Source organism: Danio rerio, chromosome 12 (assembly GCF_049306965.1).
Source record: "Danio rerio strain Tuebingen ecotype United States chromosome 12, GRCz12tu, whole genome shotgun sequence".
In the NCBI taxonomy this organism is placed as follows: domain Eukaryota; kingdom Metazoa; phylum Chordata; class Actinopteri; order Cypriniformes; family Danionidae; genus Danio; species Danio rerio.
In genome coordinates, this window is record NC_133187.1 from 51365001 (window position 1) to 51388782 (window position 23782).

Below are 23782 nucleotides of genomic sequence, written 5' to 3' on the forward strand. Positions count from 1 at the left end.
CAACGAACTTTAGGTTCTAGTTAATATTATTATTCTTCTTCTGAGACTAAAAATTAAACTCTATCTCGTCCTAGGCCATTCAAGCTATGACCATCAAACTCGGGTCAGACCTCCGAACTATTCTGACTCGAGTTGCTATATCTTTTCCGACTGATCCGACTTTCGGTTTTCCGAAAAACGTCCCGGGACCGTCGGAAAAATCCTATAGACGTAACATTGGATCAAACTTTGTGACCTCATAACTCCGCATCAGAATGTCACACAGACTTCTAACTGGGCTCATTTAACTCAGACTATCAAACTGCCAATGACTGATCACCTTTAAACTTTCTGGCCACGCCCTAGCAACCACTTTTGGACCCTAGAAACCGTCCCATAGACTTCCATTGCAAAAGACTCTCATTGACTTTACATTGGATCAAACTTTGTGAGCTCATAACTCTGCATCAGACTGTCCTACAGACTAACGGCTGAGCTCATTTAACTCAGTCTAGCCAGCAGCCAATCGCCGATGGCCTTTTAACTTTCTAGCCACGCCCTAACAACCAGATACTGCACCCTAGCAACTGTCCCATAGACTGCAATTAAAGAGGTTCAGACTGATATTGTCATGCTGCAGTGTGATAGAGACATGGGGGTTGTGTTTAACTGTTCATACTGGCAAGAAGCTTTGATACATCATCAGTCTAAGCTGTCAATCAACTCCATAGCAACAAAACAGACTAACCTAGCAATGATATAACAGCAGCTATATCTCAGCATCAGAACATCGTAGAGAGGCGGGGGTTGGCTTGTTTGACTCATGCTCGCACTCCATCTATCTATCTATCTATCTATCTATCTATCTATCTATCTATCTATCTATCTATCTATCTATCTATCTATCTACTTCTATCTATCTATCTATCTATCTATCTATCTATCTATCTATCTATCTATCTATCTATCTATCTATCTATCTATCTACTTCTATCTATCTATCTATCTATCTATCTATCTATCTATCTACTTCTATCTATCTATCTATCTATCTATCTATCTATCTATCTATCTATCTATCTATCTATCTATCTATCTATCTACCTCTACCTATCTATCTATCTATCTATCTATCTATCTATCTATCTATCTATCTATCTATCTATCTATCCATCATGCTAACAACATGCTAATTCATGCTAGAATCATGCTAGCTACATGCTAATTCATGCTAGAATCATGCTAGTCACATGCTAATTCATGCTAGAATCATGCTAGTTACATGCTAATTCATGCTAAAATCATGCTAGTCACATGCTAATTCATGCTAGAATCATGCCAGTCACATGCTAATTCATACTAGAATCATGCTAACAACATGCTAATTCATGCTAGAATCATGCTAACAACATGCTAATTCATGCTAGAATCATGCTAGTAACATGCTAATTCATGTTAGAATCATGCTAACAACATGCTAATTCGTGCTAGAATCATGCTAGTAGCATGCTAATTCATGTTAGAATCATGCTAACAACATGCTAATTCATGCTAGAATCATGCTAGTAACATGCTAATTCATGCTAGAATCATGCTAACAACTTGCTAATTCATGCTAGAATCATGCTAGTCACATGCAAATTCATGCTAGAATCATGCTAGTCAAATGCTAATTCATGCTAGAATCGTGCTAACAACATGCTAATTCATGCTAGAATCATGCTAGTAACATGCTAATTCATGCTAGAATCATGCTAGTAACATACTAATTCATGCTAGAATCATGCTAACAACATGATAATTCATGTTAGAATCATGCTAGTAACATGCTAATTCATGCTAGAATCATGCTAACAACATGCTAATTCATGCTAAAATCGTGCTAATTCATGCTAAAATCATGCTAGTAACATGCTAATTCATGTTAAACTCATGCTAGGTACATGCTAATTCATGCTAGAATCATGCTAGTAACATGCTAATTCATGCTAGAATCGTGCTAGTAACATGCTAATTCGTACTAGAATCATGCTAGTAACATGCTAATTCATGCTAGAATTATGCTAACAACATGCTAATTCATGCTAGAATCATGCTAGTAACATACTAATTCATGCTAGAATCATGCTAACAACATGCTAAATCATGCTAGAATCATGCTAACAACATGCTAAATCATGTTAGAATCATGCTAACAACATGCTAATTCATGCTAGAATCATGCTAGTCAAATGCTAATTCATGCTAGAATCGTGCTAACAACATGCTAATTCATGCTAGAATCATGCTAGTAACATGCTAATTCATGCTAGAATCATGCTAGTAACATACTAATTCATGCTAGAATCATGCTAACAACATGATAATTCATGTTAGAATCATGCTAGTAACATGCTAATTCATGCTAGAATCATGCTAACAACATGCTAATTCATGCTAGAATCGTGCTAATTCATGCTAAAATCATGCTAGTAACATGCTAATTCATGTTAAAATCATGCTAGGTACATGCTAATTCATGCTAGAATCATGCTAGTAACATGCTAATTCATGCTAGAATCGTGCTAGTAACATGCTAATTCATACTAGAATCATGCTAGTAACATGCTAATTCATGCTAGAATTATGCTAACAACATGCTAATTCATGCTAGAATCATGCTAGTAACATGCTAATTCATGCTAGAATCATGCTAACAACATGCTAAATCATGCTAGAATCATGCTAACAACATGCTAAATCATGTTAGAATCATGCTAACAACATGCTAATTAATGCTAGAATCATGCTAACAACATGCTAATTTATGCTAGAATCATGCTAACATTATGCTAATTTATGCTAGAATTATGCTAACAACATCTATCTATCTATCTATCTATCTATCTATCTATCTATCTATCTATCTATCTATCTATCTATCTTTTCATACTTTTTAAAAACTGTTTAAATAAACTATTACCGTCAGGCTTTCACAAGCCAGCCTCAAAGTTTGTTCTCAAACTTTAAGAATCTAGTTAATATTATTATTCTTCTTCTGAGACTAAAAATTAAACTCTATCTCGTCCTAGGCCTTTCAAGCTATGACCATCAAACTCGGGTCAGACCTCCGAACTATTCTGACTCGAGTTGCTATATCCTTTCCGACTGATCCGACTTTCGGTTTTCCGAAAAACGTCCCGGGACCGTCGGAAAAATCCCATAGACATAACATTGGATCAAACTTTGTGACCTCATAACTCCGCATCAGAATGTCACACAGACTTCTAACTGGGCTCATTTAACTCAGACTATCAAACTGCCAATGACTGACCACCTTTAAACTTTCTGGCCACGCCCTAGCAACCACTTTTGGACCCTAGAAACCGTCCCATAGACTTCCATTGCAAAATACTCTCATTGACTTTACATGGGATCAAACTTTGTGAACCCATAACTCTGCATCAGACTGTCCTACAGACTAATGATTGAGCTCATTTAACTCAGACTAGCCAGCAGCCAATCACTGATGGCCTTTTAACTTTCTAGCCACACCCTAACAACCAGATACTGCACCCTAGCAACTGTCCCATAGACTGCCATTAAAGAGGTTCAGACTGATATTGTCATGCTGCAGTGTGATAGAGACATGGGGGTTGTGTTTAACTGTTCATACGGGCAAGAAGCTTTGATACATCATCAGTCTAAGCTGTCAGTCAACTCCATAGCAACAAAACAGACTAACCTAGCAACGATATAATAGCAGCTATATCTCAGCATCAGAACATCGTAGAGAGGCGGGGGTTGGCTTGTTTGAATCAGGCTCGCACACCATCTATCTATCTATCTATCTATCTATCTATCTATCTATCTATCTATCTATCTATCTATCTATCTATCTATCTATCTATCTATCTATCTATCTATCTATCTATCTACCTCTACCTATCTATCTATCTATCTATCTATCTATCTATTTATCTATCTCTAACTATCTATCTATCTATCTATCTATCTATCTATCTATCTATCTATCTATCTATCTATCTATCTATCTATCTATCTATCTATCTATCTCTAACTATCTATCTATCTATCTATCTATCTATCTATCTATCTATCTATCTATCTATCTATCTATCTATCTATCTATCTATCTATCTATCTATCTATCTCTAACTATCTATCTATCTATCTATCTATCTATCTATCTATCTATCTATCTATCTATCTATCTATCTATCTATCTATCTATCTATCTATCTATCTATCTATCTATCTACCTCTATCTATCTATCCATCATGCTAACAACATGCTAATTCATGCTAGAATCATGCTAGTTACATGCTAATTCATGCTAGAATCATGCTAGTCACATGCTAATTCATGCTAGAATCATGCTAGTTACATGCTAATTTATGCTAGAATCATGCTAGTCACATGCTAATTCATGCTAGAATCATGCCAGTCACATGCTAATTCATACTAGAATCATGCTAACAACATGCTAATTCATGCTAGAATCATGCTAGTCACATGCTAATTCATGCTAGAATCATGCTAACAACATGCTAATTCATGTTAGAATCATGCTAGTAGCATGCTAATTCATGTTAGAATCATGCTAACAACATGCTAATTCATGCTAGAATCATGCTAGTAACATGCTAATTCATGCTAGAATCATGCTAACAACATGCTAATTCATGCTAGAATCATGCTAGTCACACGCTAATTCATGCTAGAATCATGCTAGTCAAATGCTAATTCATGCTAAAATCGTGCTAACAACATGCTAATTTATGCTAGAATCATGTCAGTAACATGCTAATTCATGCTAGAATCATGCTAGTAACATACTAATTCATGCTAGAATCATGGTAACAACATGATAATTCATGCTAGAATCATGCTAGTAACATGCTAATTCATGCTAGAATCATGCTAACAACCTGCTAATTCATGCTAGAATCATGCTAATTTATGCTAAAATCATGCTAGTAACATGCTAATTCATGTTAAAATCATGCTAGGTACATGCTAATTCATGCTAGAATCATGCTAGTAACATGCTATATCATGCTAGAATCATGCTAGTAACATGCTAATTCATACTAGAATCATGCTAGTAACATGCTAATTCATGCTAGAATTATGCTAACAACATGCTAAATCATGCTAACAACATGCTAAATCATGCTAGAATCATGCTAACAACATGCTAATTCATGCTAGAATCATGCTAACAACATGCTAATTCATGCTATAATCATGCTAACATTATGCTAATTCATGCTAGAATCATGCTAACAACATGCTAATTCATGCTAGAATCATGCTAACAACATGCTAATTCATGCTAGAATCATGCTAACATTATGCTAATTCATGCTAGAATCATGCTAACAACATCTATCTATCTATCTATCTATCTATCTATCTATCTATCTATCTATCTATCTATCTATCTATCTATCTATCTATCTATCTATCTTTTCATACTTTTTAAAACTGTTTAAATAAACTATTACCGTCAGGCTTTCACAAGCCAGCCTCAAAGTTTGTTCTCAAACTTTAAGAATCTAGTTCTTCTTCTTCTTCTTATTCTTCTGAGACTAATTTTAAAGTGCATCTCCTCTTAAACTTTTCAAGCTTCATACTTCAAACTTTCGTCAAACCTTCAAACTGGTCTGACTCGGGTTGCTATATCTTTTCCGACTGATCCGACTTTCAGTTTTCCGAAAAACGACCCGGAAAATTCCCAAAATTCCCATTGACTTAACATTGGGTCAAACTTTGTGACCTTATAACTCTGCATCAGACTGTCCTACAGACTTCTAACTGGGCTCATTTAACTCAGTCTAGCCAGCAGCCAATAACTGATGACCTTTTAACTTACTAGCCACTCCCTAGCAACCACTTTTGGCACCCTAGCAACTGTCCCATAGACTTCCATTGTAAAAGACTGCCATTGACTTAACATTGAGTCAACCTTTGTGAGCTCATAACTCTGCATCAGTCTGTCCTACAGACTAGAGTCAGGCCTCATTCAACTCAGTAGCAATCACTGATGACCTTTAGACTTACTAGCCACTCCCTAGCAACCACTTATGGCACCCTAGCAACTGTCCCGTAGACTTCCATTGTAAAAGACTCTCATTGACTTAACATGGGATCAAACTTTGTGAGCTCATAACTCTGCATCAGACTGTCATACAGACTAATGGCTGAGCTCATTTAACTCAGACTACCAAACTGCCAATAAATGATTAGCTTTTAACTTTCTAGTCACACCCCTAACTACCACATACTGCACCCTAGCAACTATCCCGTAGACTTCCATTACAAAAGACTCTCATTGACTTAACATGGGATCAAACTTTGTGAGCTCATAACTCTGCATCAGACTGTCATACAGACTAATGGCTGAGCTCATTTAACTCAGACTACCAAACTGCCAATAAATGATTAGCTTTTAACTTTCTAGTCACACCCCTAACTACCACATACTGCACCCTAGCAACTGTCCCGTAGACTTCCATTACAAAAGACTCTCATTGACTTAACATGGGATCAAACTTTGTGAGCTCATAACTCTGCATCAGACTGTCATACAGACTAATGGCTGAGCTCATTTAACTCAGACTACCAAACTGCCAATAACTGATGAGCTTTTAACTTTCTAGCCACACCCCTAACTACCACATACTGCACCCTAGCAACTGTCCCGTAGACTTCCATTAAAATAGGCCAAGATGCATATCTTTGCATAGCAGTGTCATAGAGACATGGGGGTTGGTTCATTTGACTAAGACAACCAACCACATTCAAGTTCACTCTGCAACCTCGCCCATAGCAACAAAACAGAGTACCCTAGCAACCATTCATCAACAGCTATATCTCAGCATCAGAACATCGTAGAGACTTGGAGATTGGCTCGTTTGACTCATGCTAGCAAACGGAACATCCTATATGCTACACATGCTAGCAGTGACTAGCTACATGCTAATATTGACTAGCCAAGTACTGTAACTTGCTAGACATGCTTACTAAGTATAAATGTTTTATCAAGCATGTATGTGAGGCTTGCCTAGTAACCAACCAGGGTACCCTAGCAACTGCCTAGCAACCACCCAAATTACCCTAGCAACCGCCTAGCAACCACCTAGCAACGGCCTATTAATACCTTAGTAAGGGCCTAGCGACCACTCAGGACACCCTAGCAACCACTCAGAATACCTTAGCAACCACCTAGCAACACCTTAGCAACCACCTAGCAACCACTTGGGACACCTTAGCAACCGCCTAGCAACACCTTAGCAACCACCTAGCAACCACTCAGAACACCCTAGCAACTGCCTAGCAACACCTTAGCAACCACCTAGCAACCACTCAGGACACCCTAGCAACCGCCTAGCAACGCCTTAGCAACCACTCAGAATACCCTAGCAACCATCTAGCAACCACTTAGGACACCTTAGCAACCACCTAGCAACACCTTAGGAACCACCTAGCAACCACTCAGAACACCCTAGCAACCACCTAGCAACACCTTAGCAACCACCTAGCAACCACTTAGGACACCCTAGCAACCGCCTAGCAACACCTTAGCAACCACCTAGCAACACCTTAGCAACCACCTAGCAACACCTTAGGACACCTTAGCAACCACCTAGCAACACCTTAGCAACCACCTAGCAACCACTCAGAACACCCTAGCAACCGCCTAGCAACACCTTAGCAACCACCTAGCAACCACTTGGGACACCATAGCAACCGCTTAGCAACACCTTAGCAACCACCTAGCAACCACTTAGGACACCTTAGCAACCACCTAGCAACACCTTAGCAACCACCTAGCAACCACTCAGAACACCCTAGCAACTGCCTAGCAACACCTTAGCAACCACCTAGCAACCACTCAGGACACCCTAGCAACCACCTAGCAACACCTTAGCAAACACCTAGCAACCACTAAGGACACCCTAGAAACCACCTAGCAACGCCTTAGCAACCACTCAGAATACCCTAGCAACCACCTAGCAACCACTTAGGACACCTTAGCAACCACCTAGCAACACCTTAGCAACCACTCAGAACACCCTAGCAACCGCCTAGAAACATCTTAGCAACCACCTAGCAACCACTCAGAAAACCCCTAGCGACCACCTTGCAACACCTTAGTAACCACTTAGCAACTAGTCAGAACACCTTAGCAACTGCCTAGCACCACCTTAGCAACCACTCAAACACCCTAGCTACTGTCTAGCAACACCTTAGCAACCACCTAGCAACTAGTCAGACCACCTTAGCAACTGCCTTGCACCACCTTAGCAACCACCTAGCAACCACTTAAAAAACCCTAAAATGCTAATTCATGCTAGAATCATGCTAACAACATGCTAATTCATGCTAGAATCATGCTAGTAACATGCTAATTTATGCTAGAATCATGCCAACAACATGCTAAGTCATGCTAGAATCATGCTAGTAACATGCTAATTCATGCTAGAATCATGCTAACAACATGCTAATTCATGTAAGAATCATGCTACTAACATGCTAATTCATGCTAGAATTATCCTAGTAGCATGCTAATTCATGCTAGAATCATGCTAGTAACATGCTAATTCATGCTAGAATCACGCTAACAACATACTAATTCATGCTAGAATCATGCTAGTAACATGCTAATTCATGCTAGAATCATGCTAACAACATCCTAATTCATGTAAGAATCATGCTACTAACATGCTAATTCATGCTAGTAATATGTTAACTCAAGCTAAAATCATACTAACATTCTATTTACACTTTAAAACCACTTCAAACTTTGAGATTCGGCTTTTCAAGCCACCATAAAGTTTGTCCTCAAACTTTAATATCTAGTTATAGTTGTAGTTGTTGTAGTTGTTGTAGTTGTTGTAGTTGTTGTTGTTGTCGTCGTTGTTGTTGTTATAGTTGTAGTTGTTGTTGTTGTTGTCGTCGTCGTCGTTGTCGTTGTTGTTGTTGTTATAGTTGTTGTTGTTGTTGTTGTTGTCGTCGTTGTTGTTGTTGTTGTTGTTATAGTTGTAGTTGTTGTTGTTGTTGTCGTCGTCGTCGTTGTCGTCGTCGTTGTAGTTGTTGTTGTTGTTGTCGTCGTTGTTGTTGTTGTTGTTATAGTTGTAGTTGTTGTTGTTGTCGTCGTTGTTGTTGTTATTGTTGTTATAGTTGTAGTTGTTGTTGTTGTTGTCGTCGTCGTCGTTGTTGTTGTTATTGTTGTTGTTATAGTTGTAGTTGTTGTTGTCGTCGTCGTCGTTGTTGTTATAGTTATAGTTATAGTTGTAGTTGTTGTTGTTGTTGTTGTTGTTGTTGTTGGCTGTAAGTGTCTGTGCTCTCCTGTATGTAAATCCGCTTGTATTCTGTGACCTGAGACTCTCTGAAGTATTACTTACGTTAAACGTCTCTTAATTACAGCCGGGCTTCAGTTTCTGCTCAGAGGAGCTCAGGTGTGTGTTTCACTGACCTGCTGAACACACACACACACACACACACAGCTGCTCTCTCTCAGGTCCTGTGATGACGTCAGGTTTTGTTCAGCCTTCTCCACTGCTGCAATTCTGTCACTCACACCAAACACTGATCTTCTCCGCTGAAGGAAACTCCTCCGCTCTATACGCACACACACACTTTGGTTTTATCAACACAATTTCATGGCAATTCATAACATTTTGATTTAGTGACTAATTCATATGAATTCGTGCGATCTAATTTGTTAAATTTAGTCTGATTTGCTCATCCCCCAATGATGGTTGGGTTTAGGGGTGGGGTTTGCTGCCACGCCTTCTTTTTAAAATGTTACAATTTCGTACGACTGAACTGTACGTATGAATTTGTACGAATTAGCCACTAAACTGGCAAAACGTAAAAACACGTTAAAAAAAACGTTTGTTTCCTCATGAGATCAGGCTGGTTATATATATATATTTATATATTGTAAATGACGTTAAGGTCTAATAATACAATAAAGGTCATGATTGTTGTAATATTTATTTCCTATTACAGATTATTTTTATTTTGCAGAAAATTAAATGTCCTTATATTGTGACTGTATAATCTTTATTAACATTATCACAAGTACAATGAGTGCGTGTGTATGTATGAATGTGTGCAATTGTGTGTGTGTGTGTGTGTGTGTGTGTATATATATATATAAATCAGCTATTTTATATGATAATATTGTTCCTGTTCTCACTGTGTTATTGATGTTTGTTTGAGAACTGCTCGATGTGATAAATCTTTTACATGTAGAATTAGTTTTGTTTTTTTGCAGACAATAAAAAAGGAAATTAGCTCAATGTCTGTCTTATAATAGCCTCATGATATCACTGCTTTAATAATTGACAGCATGTTCTGCTTCAGTATTTTCCCAGTTAAAGCTGCATCATGATAATGATACATGCTGAAATATGTTCATATGAAATCTAAAGCTTATGAATGAGTCCAGAACAAATAAAGCATTGGATCATTATGATTAATGTCTTTCATCGATGCTGTTTTTACAGTCCCATTGAATCCTGTGAGCATTTCGACAAGAACTTCACCCTGCAGATCGACATGGCCTTCAACGTCTTCTTCTTGCTGTATTTTGGACTGCGTGTAAGTTCATTTCACACACAGATGCAGGGTCATTCCTTCATTTATACAGTGCTCCTTCACCACCCTTATTTATCTCTTTCAATTTTAGCATGCACTTTTAATGACATAAATATGCTTTTTATTTTTATTTTCTTTATTCATTTGAACTTTTTCTTTATTTGATTTTACATTTAACTTATATTTTTACTTAATTTTTAAATGAAATTTTATAAACACTTTAGTCTAGGCAATAAAGTGAATATGAGAACTTTGTGGTTTTTAGCAGTTACCAAAACTTGTCTTTTTAGCTTGAATTTAATTAAATTCAATTTATATTTTCTGTTTATTGATGTTTTTTTTTTCTTTGGTAGGTTCTTTCATCCCATAAAAATGCATACGTTTTTGATAAATATTTATTTTTTCCTTATTTATTTATTTATTTGTTTGTTTGTTTGTTTGTTTATTAATTAATTTATTCACTTTTTTGTTTGTTTATTCATTTATTAACTTACTTGTTTGTTTATTTGCATATTTATTTGTTTGTTTATTCATTAATTTATACACTTATTTGTTTGTTTATTAATTTACTTGTTTATTTCCTTAAATAATTTGTTTGTTTATTAACTTATTAACTTGTTAATTTAATTGCTTATTTATTTATTTATTTATTAACTTGTTTATTTCCTTTTTTATTTGTTTATTTTTTAATTTACTTGTTTGTTTATTAAATAATTTGTACACGTATTTGTTTGTTTATTCATTTATCGATTTACCTTATTTTTTGTTTGGGTTTTAATTTATTTAATTAAATTATTTGTTTGTTTCCTTATTTATTTGTTTGTTTATTAATTAATTTATTTACTTATTTGTGGTTTTTAATGTATTAATTTGCTTGTTTGTTTTCTTATTTATTTGTTTATTAAGTAATTAATTTGTTTATTTTCATATTTATTTATATATTTTCAGTAATTGTAGAACTTCAGCGATTAAATAAGCAGTATTGATGTTCCTGAGCTTTAAAGTTTCAAGTAATTTTTCTTGTGTGTTTTTGTTTGTTCGTCAGTTTATAGCAGCCAATGATAAGCTGTGGTTCTGGCTGGAGGTAAACTCAGTGGTGGATTTCTTCACGGTTCCGCCGGTCTTTGTGTCTGTTTACCTGAACCGGAGCTGGCTGGGTAAAAACACCAACAATACTGACACTTTCCCTTTAATACCTCTGTGTGTGTGTGTGTGTGTGTGTGTGTGTGTGTCTAAAGCAGAGCTGACAGGGTAAAACATCAACATTTTTGACACTTTGCCTTTAATACCTGATTATTTGTGCAGATTATTGACTGAAGGGTGTTAGAAATGTAAAACCACTGAGCTGATATTAGACTACGCCTGCAGCACCACCTGCTGGATTTTGTATGTGTGTGTGTGTGTGTGTGTGTGTGTGTGTGTGTGTGTGTGTGTGTGTGTGTGTTTGTATGCTTGTGTTTTGTATGTGTGTGTGTGTGTGTTTATTTGAGTGTGTGCATGCATGCGTTCATATGCACATATTTATGCATATGTTTGTGTGTGTTCGCATATGTATATGTGCATGCGTGTAGGTCTGTGTGTATGCATGTGTGTGTTTGTGTGTGTGCATGTGTGTGTTTGTGTGCATGCGTGTCTGTATGTGTGTTTGTGTGTGCATATGTGTATGAGCATGCATGTGTTTGTATGTGTGCATGCGTGTGTGTTTGTATGCATGCATATATGTGTGTTTGTCTGCATATTTGTATAAGCATGCGTGCGTGCGTGCGTGCGTGCGTGCGTGCGTGTGTGCGTGCGTGCGTGCGTGCGTGCGTGTGTGTGTGTGTGTGTGTGTGTGTGTGTTTGTGCGTGTGTGTGCAGAAGTAATTCCTCTAGATCAGATGATGGTGCAGTCAGTGGTTTTGCTGGTTTCTGCTTGCTGGATTTATGGAGACGTTTATAAAAATGATCCTGCTATTATTTCAAGAGTGTTTAGCTTGTGATGATGTCATCATTAGATTAGAATGCATGATGGGAATAATTCAGCTTTATTAAATCTGCATTTGCTGATGCTTTTATCTTCATTTCTTTGAGTCAGAATGGTTCCGCGTCCCAATGCAACCTAAACAGTGTTCTAATATAACATTAGTGTACAAAGATCATAGTGTATTAAAATAAATGAAGTGACCTATTATTCCAAGCTAATGATTTCCAGTACAAATGTGAAGTGCAGATCTATTATTATTACCCATAATACACTGTGTATTTGGATGTGGATTAGAACTACAAAAAAAAGTTGTAAACAAACTCCACACATGATGGCTGTATGAAAGCTACAGTAGGGTTACACTGCAGAAAACTACATTCTTGCTCAGAGTTTTTGTCTCATTTCTAGTCCAAATATCTCAAAATTGTTAAACCAAGAAGCATTTTCAAGACTTGCACAAAATATCTGAAAATAATTCAGAAATGATGAGTCAAAATAAAGAGAGTTTCTCTTTAAAACAAGCAGAATAATCTGCCAATGGGGTAAGAGAAATAATGACATGTCAAAAAGGAAGACTAGATTATTTTTCTTCCCCCGTTTGCAGATTATTTTTTGCTTGTTTAATGGAAAGCTCACTTCATTTCGGCATATTCATTCTAAAACAAGACAATGTTGTTTGCTTGTGTGTTAAATGCTTTTTGATTTATTATTTTTTAGATAATTGGACTAGAAATATATGGAAGGTAAATCCTGCCAATTTTGAATAAATCAGATCAACATTGAAGATAAAATGAAAACCAGATTAACAATTTCATTATAAAACACTATTCGCTAAATATCTGCCAAAGTTGAAGATGAAATCAAATGATTTAATTTTCATTTTCACTGTGACAACCCATCGTCCCTGTCAAATCCATCATTAAAATGAAGCTGTCGATTTAACATTTCATTTCCTGCGTTTCCACGTCAAGACTGCCAATATTACAATGAAAAGCCAAACTCAAGAATAAAGTGAAAACACAAAGCTTGTCATTAATGTTCTCGCTATTATAGTGACACAATTCTAATTGAAATGTACATTAAAGTTTTCCTTTTATTGACACTTTTATTTCAGTTTTCACTTTCGATTTTATTTTCAACGTCAACCTGAATGAAAGCCTATGCTAATCAGTGTGAGGGGCGTATTTTACTTACTTAAAAAAAATAAAAAGTGTGTTTTTACAGTTTAAGAGAGTAAATAAGCAATGTGCAAACTCATCTGTTACACACACTCAAAAATGATTTGCTTTCTCTTCACGGAGAGTGCTTTTAGGAAGAGCACATGTATGAGAGTGTGTGTTTGTGTTTGTGTGTGTGTGTGTGTGTGTGTGTGTGTGTGTGTGTGTGTGTGTGTGTGTGTGTGTGTGTGTGTGTGTGTGTGTGTGTGTGTGTGTGTGTGCATGTGCTCAGCCTCAATATGTGATGATTGAACCATATTTTGGTGATTGATTCACTGGATTTACGGGATTATTTGTGGCTTTTCACATGAATGACTGTAATATCTGGAGTTGATAATTGTTTGTTAATCAGCTGAAAGCCATTGTCTAGATGAGCTTGTGTTTGAGCTTTGTCTTTGTGTGTGAGGTGGAATTTACTGTACACTCCTGTTTGTCTCTTGGTGAGGGATTGATTCATGTCCTTTATCTTTGAATCTCTGGGATAAAGCATTGTGTGCACATATATATTATATAATTGTAATGTGATTTGAGAGTTTTGATGTCAGAATGTTTGTTGGGCTGGATGTTGGTGAAGTGCTGCCCCCTGCAGGTGATGCCACACACTGCGCACATATCCGTGTCTGTCACTACATCTGTCAAACTGGATTTTATTTATTCAGTTTTGCTGTTGTTCTTAAATAAATGTGGTCTTTCTCTGCTTTATATTCCTGAACTGCTACATCCGTACACACACAAAGCTGTTCTAAGCTTCAGGTGCTTGTGATTGTGCCCAAAATGAAGCATGTAATCTCAGAAAACACTGAGCAGCTCCTCTTATTGTCCAGTTTGTCAAACAGACCTCTTCACTGTCTCTATTTTAATCCAATCTTAAAAGCCATCTTTTCTCTTCAGTCTTTGACACGGGTGGATTATTGTCATGTTTTATAAAGCAGTTTTAATCGTGTCTTATCCTCTGTTTGACTTCTAGTCTTGTGTATAGCACTTTGGGTGTTATAAAGTGCTCTATAAGTAATGCTTGAGTGGAGTTGAGAGTCTGGCTGCGTCTGAAATTACCCCTCACACCCTTAATAGTGCATTATTAGAGGAAGTAGCTGTTTGTGGTGTTGTCTGAAATCCTAGTGGACGTTCTGAAGTGCACTCAAACCATGTACAGCAACGACGAGTTCTCAAGTCATGTATTGGTAAATGAACGTCTGCATGCATGACAGTAATCAAAACACTTTCAGAATCAAAATGTCCACGTCTCTTCAGTGTGGTCAGTTTGACTCCTCTCATTCACTCCTCGTGTAAGTAAGGGGACTATATCAGTGCTCTATTGAGTGTATAGGGTGTGATTGGGCAGTAGAGCGGGTCAGAGCTCAGCTTATGTTCCTGATGTCCATCACTGCTGTTTTCCAGGACTGTAATCCTCCTATAGGAACAGCAGGTCACGGGGTCACCTCATCCAGCTTTACTCTGATTATTATTATCATTCAGCTTTCATTCAGTTAATGGCCTTTGTTGCTGAATCTGTGCGTGTGCGTGTGTGCGTGTGTGCGTGTGTGTGTGTGTGTGTCCACTAGAGTTTGATTCTGCAGTTTACCGCATGTTTTAAATGGGTCAAAGTAATCAAACCTCTCCTGCTGATAATGAAACAGTCAGGCCGCATCTACACTAATGTGGAGAAATCTGATCAGTCTTCAGTTCTCTCCATCATCCACACTAAAGCGCCTGTAAGTGCTCCGGTTGATGTACCGCACAGCACACAGACGTCAGACACTTCTACCTGCTCATACTGCAGCCACGTCTATATACATGTAGAGAATCATTATTATTATGTCAGCTGTTATGTTAGTTATGTTTCCAAAGCAGTCCACACCATTATGGGATAGCACAGCATTCATTAGATGCGCACTTCAGAGTCTCGCTGAAAGTAGTTGGTCATGCGGGTACTTCTCGCATACTGTTTTCCCAATACTATGAGTTCAGACATACTGCTTGGCTCACGTGCTGTTTTTAATGTTCTATATTCACTGCGTATGAGCGGGTGCAGCCATTTAAATCTTTTTGGCTCTAGACTTCCGCTCTCATTCACTTCCATTCACTTTTAGATGCTAAAAACTGCTTGTTTTGCTGCTTGATGATGCAAGCTGATATTTTCTTATTATTTTATTTTATTTTGTCAGTATAGACATACAAATACATGTTTGTAGAGCAAGTAGTTTGACCGTTTTCTGCCGTTTATTATTCCTAGTCATTTTTTCCCATATAGGCGACTGAATCTGAAGTTCTAAAACAATCGCAAAAACAAGCGCACTTCCACATTGAAGAACAAAGTCAATAATAGGGAAGTGTAAAGTTACCTAGCAACTGCAGAACCGCATTCCAAATGCTGATAACGATTGTTACATTGTCTCTGTGAGTTCTGCAGCTGCAGGCAACAGATACAATGTAACAGATTTAATGGCTGTGAGAATGCTGTTCTGCGGTTGCCAGGTAACCATTCTAAAAAGTGTAACATTGTATCCCTGAGTTCCACTCATGAAAGTCAGTAGAGATCCTTTGAAGTGCTTTGAAAAAGTGTTGTTTTTATTTGATGTTAGATGTAATCTCAACTGAAACATGAAGAGAGGGTGGGGCATACAGTAGCTCCTCCTCTCAAAACAGCCAATAGAGTTTTGCTTTCTCACAGCTCTGCCAGTGAGAGTGGTTGAGCTCAAGCACATCAAATAAAAGCAAACAAGAAGAAGGGGGCGGGGCATGGCAAATCCTAGAGAGCAGTTGATTGGTCAGAAGATTTGAACCTGAAGAATGACGTGACAACAAAAATTATTGATCAATTTAGGCAGAAGATCAATATTGTAGAAATGACACATTGTTTCTCTTAATCCCAACAGGGAAACCAGCAGCTGTCAAGAATGCATGATTATCTGCTGTCATGGCTTTGCAATCAGTAAATGTGATTATAATGGAAGAGCACCAACAGTAAATTGTGAATTACATTATGAGATCTCTGAACTATGTTGATCTCTGCTCGGTCCACTTTAGATGTTGAAAATTCAACTCTACAGTTTAACAAAGTGACTTTATTGACATTTTAGTCATTTAAAATAATATTATAATGTTAAAGTAATAATATCTAGAGAAATAAGTCTGTAAAATAAGAGAAAATGTGCTGCAGTTCATTACAAGGTTTCTGTAGCGTCATACACAACACCAACCCAGCACTGCAGACTAATACAGATGTGCAGAAAACACACTTATTACAACTTTTCATGCTAAGAGTTGCCAGAGGAAGGCTTAAATGCTGTAATCAAATAATAAAATCAAAACAAAATCACACAACACTGATTTACCCATGCTTTTACAGTGCACCACATGTTGAGTTTGTGAAAAATGTCTGAGCATTCTCCCAAAATCAAAATAAGATTTTTCACTATTTGCTGAAGCTGAAAGTTGTAGCCAGGTGAAGACTGACAATCCCCCCAGAGTGGATGAAATCAAGCCAACAGCACACAACAGCGGGTTAAGAAGAGCTAAGATAAGAAGCATTGAGCGGCAGCAGTAGATGTTAAAGAGCAGATGATGTCCAGCAGAGCTCCGCACGCGTCCCAGGGCGATTCCTAAAGGAGCTTATGCTGTAATATCCTGATGAAAAGCTCTCTCTACATCACTGCATCATCCCGTTGTTTTCTCCCGGTGGGCTTCAGTGCATGTCCACCAGCTCTGCCTCCTCTGAGAGCACTTCTCCTGGATTCTTCATCATTATATACAGTACGGCAGCAGTGTAAATCATGATCTCCACCAAGATGCTGGTGTACCGGAGCCCAGACGGCGCCACACACACCCAGAGCCTCCAGAACACGCACAGACGCAAGAAATCGTGCGGAGAGCTTTTCCACAAGGGTTACCGGGTGAAAATGCTGCACGCGCCGGTGTGTGAGAAACAGGAGACTGACAACACACTCTCATCCTGTTTCTACAGCATCTCCTACTGGGGTAAGAGCTGAAACACACTGACGGACAGCAGTCTGAGAGGCGGATGATGATTATTTGACTTTTGTGGACACCAGAAACCAAGCTAAGCAATGTAGCAGCACACTCCTTTACAAGTTAGAAGTCAAAAGTAGACATTTCTGATATGTTAAATTATTTTAAACCACTGTAATGTCAATGAAAGTCACGTTGTTAAACTGTAGCATTGAATTTTCAAAATCAAAAGTGGACAGAGCCGACATCAACATCCCATAATGCAGTTCACAAGCGGATATAAACCCAAAACACACTTAATACAGAAACTGTTCATTAACAGAGATCATTGACAGTGTAGACAGGAGATCAGTAATGCATTGAAATGAGTAGAGATGAAGCATAAATTATTATCATTGATATTTCAAATATCTCCAGAGTGCTGTGTATCTTGCTGTCGCTGGTTCGAGTCTCGGCTGGGTCAGTTGGTGTTTCTGTGTGGAGTTTGCATGTTCTCCCGGTGTTGGTGTGGGTTTCCTCCGGGTGCTCCGGTTTCCCCCACAGTCCAAACACATGCGCTATAGGGGAACTGATCAACTTAACTGGCCATAGTGTATGAGTGTGTGTAAATGAGTGTGTATGCAGCTGGAAGAGCATCCGCTGAATAAAACATATGCTGGAATAGTTGGTGGTTCATTCCACTGTGGCAATCCCTGATAAATATTGGACTAAACCAAAGGAAAATGAATGCATTAATTAGTTATTGACATAACTTTGCCTTCATCTGTAACCAAATTACATATTTTATTATTATGATATACACATGTCAAAAGCAGCTGTCATCACACTTTGTATATTAATCGTACTGTATATCCTTCATCTAATATATTGAATGCTGGTGAAAGCCTTGAATAATCTCCAATGATCAGTGAATGTTTATATTATTGTGTGGTGTGGGATCTGCAGCAGCAGTGCTGGGTTGCTCTGCATGTTTTGCTCATGTGTGTTAATCAAAGATTATCAGCTTATCTGCTGGAAGACTCAGTTTAAACCTCGTAATGCATCCATCTCACATTCTTACCCAAAGACTCATCATTTATATGTCTGTTATAACTTGTGAATGTGGAAATAATCATTTATTTTACATTTATTACATTTAGTCTTGTTTTCTTTTATAAATGTGAAATTTAATTCCAATCAAAATCTATAATTTATGTGTCATATAAACAGTCAATACACACATGCAGAGAAATGCTTTTATGATAGCCCGTGACCTTTCAAAAATTCAAATATCATCCATAAGAATCAAAATTATGGAAAATAGTAAGAACTTAAAAGATAGAACATTAAAAAAATTAAATGTTTTAACTATAGAAAATAAGATTAAATACATTTAAACTTGGGCGGTATGGTGGCTCAGTTGCTTCGCTCTGTGTCCTCACAGCCAGAAGGTCGGTGATTTGAGTCTCGGCTGGGTCAGTTGTTGTTTCTGTGTTGAGTTTGCATGTTCTCCCCGTGTTGGCGTGGGTTTCCTCCGGGTGCTCCGGTGTCCCCCACAGTCCAAACACATGCGCTATAGGGGAACTGATCAACTACACTGGCTGTAGTGTATGAGCGTGTGTGTGTGAATGAGTGTGTATGGGTGTTTCCCAGTACTCGGTTGCAGCTGGAAGAGCATACACTGTGTAAAACATATACAGTGGAACATGGAAATACTAAAAAACATGGAATACTGTAGATGACGGTTCATTTGGCTGTGGTGACCCCTGATAAATAAGGGAATGAATGAATTATTTTAAATGTTTAAAACAGTGAACATTCAGGCTCAAAGGTTTTATAAAAAATAAAAAGTGTTTTTGAATATCTGCTAAGTTTTATTTGTTTGTTTATTTGTTTATGCATTTATTTGAATTCTTAAGCATCTCAAAATAGACTGAATTGATTATTATATTTGACCTATGACTCAATCAATGGTTTCAGTCATTCGTAATCAGTAATCATCTAGAAATGAGTAAAACTGAACCGTGAGCATTTGTAAAGGAAAAGCATCACACTGTGTATGTTTGAAGGCTAAGTGCATTAGATAAATGTGAGGCATTATTTTGGGTATCATGCTTTATTAATGTTTATTACTCGCTTCTGATTGCTCAGTCATTCCAAGGTGTGTTGTTTCCCAGATAACAACCGCTAAATAACTCATTCAGGAACTGGGAATCACCATCAGCCAAAAGAAATGACTAAACTGCCAAATAGTACCATCTCGAGATCCAAAATACATAATCCAGCCACTGGAAAACTCTAGCCCCTCCCCTTCCCCAACAGCCCAGCCCCTTCATCAATATCCACGCCCCTTTTGCCAATCTGATGTGCATCAGTGCATCATCTGAGTGTTTAAACTGCACTTTAATAAAAGCATACTGTATTTCAGTGTGAATGCATACTTGCACTATTTAAATTCCTACAGTAGTGTAGAAGTGTGCGTTTTGGGACGCAGCATCTTTCTCAGTGAGTTGTTCCTGAATACAGGTCTGAGATCAGCTTTTGCGTCATGAACCGTGAGGCAGATGTTGTCTGTCAGAACACACACACTAATAAACTGCATCCAGATGTGTTCTGCGAGCTCTCTAACTAGCACTGATTTCTGCTGATTTCTGTGTTTGTCTGTGCTCGACTGCTGTTGATTAGATGAAGTCTGTGTTAAACATGGATGATCGTTTTAAAGGTACGCTCTAGACTTGAGCTGTGCTGTGACTTTATGATCAATATTGACTGTTTTTACTGTCCTTCTGCTCTTTTATTCAGGACTGAGGTTCTTAAGAGCCTTGAGGCTGATCCAGTTTTCAGAAATATTGCAGTTTTTAAATATCTTAAAAACAAGGTAAGAGTCCCTTTACAGTCTTCTTGATCATTAATTCTGTGTACATCTTATATTGTCTAAAGGTTTACAGCTCACTGTATGTCTGTTTAATATATTGTGCTTCAGTTTTCTGTGGAATATTTGCTTTATTTCAAATTAATTCCTGAATTGCTTCTCTAATTTTTGTGATGTCATTACAGAATGAAAAGTGTCATTTCAGAGACTGTCTAAATTAAACAAATTATTATGTATTATCTCTCTAATTTAGGCTGTTTTAGTTATATTTTATATTATATTATATTGTTCACTTATTATATTGATATATTGTTGTTTTGTTATTTATGTAATAATATATTTTATATTGCATTATTTAGTGTTATATTATTTTATTTTTAAATTTTATTAGTATTTTCTTTTCTTTTACTCTTTCTTTTACTTCTTTTTCCTTTTCCTTTATCTTTGTTTTACCTTCTTTTACCCTTTTTACCTTTTCTTTTGTCTTTTTCATCTGCTTTTTCTTTTTTCCTTTTCCTGTCTTTTTTCATTTGCTTTTTGTTGTCTTTTCTTTTTTTCTTTTCTTTTCTTTTCTTTTTTTCTTTTCTTTTCTTTTCTTTTTTTCTTTTCTTTTCTTTATTTTTCCTTTCTTTTCCTTTCCCTTTTCTTTTCCCTCTCCTTTTCCTGTCCCTTTCATTGTCTGTTCTTTTTTCTTTCTTTTCCATTTTTCTTTTTGTTGACTTCTTTTTTTCCTTACTTTATCTTTTCCATTTCTCCATTTTTTCCTTTTCTTGTCTTTCATTTGTTTCTGTTCACTGATGATTTCCCTGTATTTCCCTCTTACTTTTTCCTGACTCATACCCATGGAGTGTTTATATAAAACTATATATATGTAGTATCTAGTATGTGTATTATTTTAGTTCTGCATTTGATTTAATTCTCTGTGTTGTGTTTCTATTGCTTTATTTCCTCATGTTCTGTCTTTGACATTGCGATGGTAAATCTCTGGTCTCCTCCAGCTTAGCGCTAAAGCTTTAGTGCAGCTGTCCAGGAAAGCTGATTGTGCATCAGAATGAATAATAATCTGACTGCAGAGGTGAAATCTGACCAATACTCACTGCCAAAACTAGCAGAATTCAGTTCTGCTGTAAATTACCCTGCATTAGACCTCAGTTTTTGGAAAAGGTTTATCAGACTGTTCAAAACCCAGAGCTCAGCAGAAATGAGGACACCCCACCTTTAAACAGATTTCAATCAAAATAGAACATATATTTTAATGCATTTAAACAAATGAGTTTTATTAAACAGTTATATGCATTAAAATAAGAGCTTGCTTGCTTACTGATCAGCTTTAGGAATAAAAAGATCATACATTTAAACTCAAGCTAGTTAGTGAAAAAATTAATAAATAATTAAAAAATAAATAAAAATTACGAAATAAAAAATGGCAAGAAAATTTGATATTTTTATGTTTCTCTTGATTTTTCCTGTTTATTAATGTTATATTTAATATTTCCTTCAATATATTACTCATTTTTGTACAGTGATCCTCCTTTTTTTAGTTTAGTTTAGTCTTTAGGGCTGATTAATCTGATGTATGAATTACTGTAAAGCCTCCTGTATTAATATTAGAGAGATCTGTGAGGGCTGAACTCATTTATGTTCATCACTGTATGCAGTTGTTATGAGTGAGTATTTCTGAAATGTGTTGTTTCAGCAACTCCATCAAGTTGGTGAATTTGTGCTCCATCTTTATAAGCACATGGCTGACGGCGGCTGGATTCATTCATTTGGTGAGGCAATTCTGGCTATTATTTTTATAAGTTATACTTTTATTTGGAACAATTTAAGTTAATTATTTCTTTATATGTATATATATATATATATATATACTACCAGACAGAAGTCTTGTGTTGGATCTCGGCTGTGAGAGCAGCAGATAGTATCTGGTCTTCTAGTTGATGATGTGTGAAAGTGTCAGAAGGTGGATTTCTCTGCTGGATCATCTGCTGATCTGCATCAATCATCACCAATACTGCAGAAGACCTACTGGAACCAGCATGGACCAAGATTCTGACAGAAATCAGTCAAGTTTGGTGAAGGAGACATCATGGTTTGGGGGTCATTCAGTATGGGGGCGTGCGAGAGATCTGCAACATCAACAGCCTGAGGTATCAAGACATCTGTGCTGCCCATTACATTACAAACCACAGGAGAGGGACAATTCTCCAGCAGGATAGCGCTCCTGCTCATACTTCAGCCTCCACATCAAAGCTCCTGAAGGTCAAGCTGCTCCAGGATTGGCCAGCCCAGTCACCAGACATCAACATTATTGAGCTGATGAAGGAGGAGGTGTTGAAGATGAACACAAAGACTCTTGATGAACTCTGGGATCCTGCTGAAGCTTTCTTCTTCATTCCAGATGACTTTATTAATCAGTGATGTGAGTCATGTCAGAGATGTATGGATGCAGTCCTCCAAGCTCATGATGGAGTCAGACACAATATTCAACATCAACACATGATCAGATTTATTGAGCTCAAATCAGCAAAATCTAGAGGCCTTCACCTTTCATAGAGACACTTCTGACACCAGATCAGCAACTAGAAGAACAGTTAGTATCTGTGCTCCTCAATCTTGGACTTCTGTCAGGTAGTGTAAATCTGCTGCTGCTGTTGTTTTCAGGTGGAGAACTCTGGAGATCCTTGGGAGAACTTCCAGAATTCGCAGCCTCTGTCGTACTGGGAGTGTGTGTATTTACTGATGGTGACCATGTCCACAGTGGGCTATGGAGATGTGTGTGCGAAAACAACCCTCGGCCGCCTCTTCATGGTCTTCTTCATTCTGGGAGGACTGGTAAAAACACTCATCAAATACAGAACGCCCAGAATAACCCCTGACCCATGATCAACACCACAGCTGGACACAAACACACCACTGCCTTTACTCTCCTCTGTGTGTGTGTGTGTGTGTGTGTGTGTGTGTGTGTGTGTGTGCATGTGTGCGTGCGTGCCTGCGTGCGTGCCTGCGTGCCTGCGTGCGTGCGTGCCTGCGTGCGTGCCTGCGTGTGTGCGTGCGTGCCTGCCTGCGTGCGTGCCTGCGTGCGTGCGTGCGTGCGTGCGTGCGTGCCTGCGTGCGTGCCTGCGTGCGTGCGTGCGTGCGTGCCTGCGTGCGTGCCTGCGTGCGTGCGTGCGTGCCTGCGTGCGTGC

At 37.7% G+C, this 23782-nt stretch overlaps 1 protein-coding gene across 32 annotated transcripts in view; it reads left to right on the forward strand.

Moving 5' to 3' along the window:
- Positions 1–23782, forward strand: part of kcnma1b (potassium large conductance calcium-activated channel, subfamily M, alpha member 1b) — a 144706-nt gene that overhangs the window by 80101 nt on the left and 40823 nt on the right. For 27 of the 32 annotated variants that reach the window (XM_073919037.1, XM_073919038.1, XM_073919006.1 and 24 more), the window contains exons 5-9: positions 10504–10597; positions 11640–11751; positions 20525–20600; positions 22291–22366; positions 23259–23429. Coding sequence is in view for 30 of the 32 variants with exons in the window: in XM_073919006.1 (XP_073775107.1) it covers positions 10504–10597; positions 11640–11751; positions 20525–20600; positions 22291–22366; positions 23259–23429 (529 nt within the window). In the remaining 2 variants the exon portion in view is untranslated. Of the gene's footprint in view, positions 1–10503; positions 10598–11639; positions 11752–16902; positions 17753–20120; positions 20445–20524; positions 20601–22290; positions 22367–23258; positions 23430–23782 lie in introns of those variants that run through there. The other 5 variants (XM_073919030.1, XM_073919036.1, XM_073919033.1 and 2 more) reach the window with 5 other exon arrangements.